We start from the raw sequence: 2,810 nt of genomic DNA, 5'->3' as shown, positions 1-2,810 counted from the left end.
TTGGAATTGTAAATGTTAATCCAGGTGTTTTGTTATGATCTCTATTTAATATTATACTAAAGTAAAAATATGTGATTATTTCCACATAGAACTTTTTCCCGAAAAATTTACTTTAAAAATGTCTATCTATTTCTGTTTCCATTACTGAAAGATAGGTAGACACAGCCATTTATTTACTAATAAGAGTATTTCATAAAGCTAAACGGCTTCTTCAATTCTTTGTTTTCAGCAAGTAATTCCTGGCCAATGGCGGTGGAGAACTGCACTGAGTATACTGATTTCATATTCTTAGGACTTTCTAGAAGACATGATGTACAACTTGGGCTCTTTATATTCTTTCTCTTTGTTTATGGCATAACTGTGGTTGCCAATGTAGGCATGATCCTGCTGATCAAGATGGACTCCAGACTCCACACTCCCATGTACTATTTTCTGAGCAACCTGTCTTTCTGTGATGTCTGTTATTCCTCCTCTGTCTCTCCCAAGATGCTGGCTGATTTCTTATCTGAGAAAAAGAGGATTCCCTATACTGCATGTCCCATTCAAATGTATTTCTTTGCTTCCTTTGGTGACATAGAATGTTTGTTGTTGGCTGTTATGGCATATGACCGTTATGTAGCTATTTGCAATCCACTTCTTTATACAGTTGCCATGTCTAGAAGACTCTGCACCCTGCTGGTTTTCCTCACCTATTTCATGGGCTTTCTAGATTCTGCAATCCACACAGTCTTAGCCTTTCGGTTGTCATTCTGCCATTCCAATATTATTGATCACTTCTACTGTGACCTTCCTCCTATACTTGCCCTTGCCACCTCAGATACATCCCTCAACGAAATTCTTATATTCATTCTTGGTACCTTTATTCTATCGTGCAGCGTCTTCACTGTCTTCCTCTCTTACAGCTACATCATAGCTACCATTCTTAGAATGAAATCAGCTGAGGGGAGACGCAAAGCCTTCTCCACCTGTGCCTCCCACTTAAGCACAGTGGCTCTCTTCCATGGCACACTTCTCTATATGTATTTACGACCCAGCTCTAGTTACTCCATGGACACTGACAAAATTACTTCAGTTTTCTACACAGTTATCATCCCTATGTTAAACCCATTGATCTATAGCTTAAGAAATAAGGATGTAAAAGGTGCCATGAAAAAAGTAATCAGCACTAAAGTATGTTAAGCTAAAACAATGCAAATTGTATATCAAGACTTATTTGGTGAGTCAACTAGATGTTAATTAGTTCACTTTTGTGTAACACGGAAATACCATAAAAAGATGTTTAATATTTTTAATATATTTAATGCATGATTTAGTACTCAAAATTATTGTATAATAATTTAACACTTGAATTTGAATTGCTATTACATTCGATTTTATTTAATAAAATTATAAACGAATATCTTTGTCATTGTTCTTCAAGATCATTCTGTTTACCTTTACTGTTTAGTGCTATGTTCCACAAACGTATCTTAGATAGAGTAACTCTATCCACAATTCAGTTCAATATCATTCAACTTACTAAAGATGATTTTGTCTTCTAATTAAAATTATAGTGAATTACACTATTTAGAAATGGGCTATTTGCCTTGCTCAGTCAAATGGTAATACTTTAAATTAAGCTGTTTTATAATCTTTCTTTGGCTAGTATTACCTTTATTTAAATTGAAAATAAGAAATACCAACTAATTCTATGGCCTATTAAGCCTCCCATATTAAGTTTCTATAGATATTTAAATTTCCATTAATGCAAGATCCTTGTCTTTTATTCACCAAAATTTACTAAATTGGTGTATGTAATGCTTTAACATTGATATAAAAAGGTTAAAAATCAATTAAATTTTCAAACACCCAAAAAGATTCTTTCAATTTTCTGAGTCCTGTGAGATAAACCCTATGTTGGCTTTATTTTTGCCTTTTAAGATTACCAGTTAGAAAAATATATTTTGATGTCCAGTTCATTTGAATCCTGGATTCTTCTTGTATCTGATCCAATTACTTTAGGTGATATATTCAGCATTATTAGACTTGCATTTATATTACATTCTGATATCTCACTTTAATAAAAAATAAGTTAATCATTTTTAAAAAATGAAATAGTAAAAATCTTATGCTACTATTTCTGTCTTCAATAATTCAATTTTATCTCCTCAGTTGATGATGTTTTCTAATGATTGTTTACGGGGTTTGGAGCAGGAAATAGTTTACACCATATCATGGTATTAACTTATATATGAGTTCATTGCTCATAATATATAAAGACTTGACTGCATAGATTTCATAAGACTTGGCAGGGAAAACCTTAAAAATCAATTTTTGTCACTCTTTTTTATCTCTAGGGCATAAAATTATTTAAAATTTTGCATTATATGATATAAAACTTAATTTAGGTTACTGTTTAATGCCCACATATTCAGCTATGTGCCTTTCTCTATCCTTGCTCATTCTCTGAATTTCCTTACACACTTCTAGAGAAATACTTACTTCAAAAGATAGTAAAGCATATTTTGTTGACTACATGTAAGAAGTTGATGTTTCCATGGTATCAGTAATGTTTTCACTAAGACTAAACTTTTTGTGGATAGGGTATGATAGAATTAGACTAAAAGCCTAGCAAGTAGTCATGCATAGGGAACACAAAGCAGATTCTGTCTCAACAGAGTAAACTAGAGAGACATTACTCAGAAAACACCTAATGTGAACATTTTGTTAGAATAAATAAGAATATGGTGACTGAATCTAACTTCTATTCTGTCATATCTGCCCTTGGGAACTAATGACAGAAAAGCCCTTGGGTAACACAGAACTGAACC

At 32.7% G+C, this 2,810-nt stretch overlaps 1 protein-coding gene across 1 annotated transcript; it reads left to right on the top strand.

The window, feature by feature from the left end:
• Nucleotides 1-246: 246 nt before the first annotated feature.
• LOC126017784 (olfactory receptor 5W2-like) lies at nt 247-1,179 on the top strand. The gene has a single exon (XM_049779837.1). It carries the CDS (start codon nt 247-249, stop codon nt 1,177-1,179), a length of 933 nt encoding a protein of 310 aa, XP_049635794.1.
• The last annotated feature ends 1,631 nt before the right edge of the window (nt 1,180-2,810 follow it).

This window comes from Suncus etruscus, chromosome 9, assembly GCF_024139225.1.
Source record: "Suncus etruscus isolate mSunEtr1 chromosome 9, mSunEtr1.pri.cur, whole genome shotgun sequence".
NCBI lineage: Eukaryota > Metazoa > Chordata > Mammalia > Eulipotyphla > Soricidae > Suncus > Suncus etruscus.
Note: the sequence above shows the minus strand (reverse complement) of the source record. Positions and strands in the feature narration are given on the sequence as shown.

Bases quoted from the DNA above. Each gene is read 5' to 3' on its own strand.
- LOC126017784 (XM_049779837.1), top strand. From the start codon at position 247: ATGGCGGTGGAGAACTGCACTGAGTATACTGATTTCATATTCTTAGGA.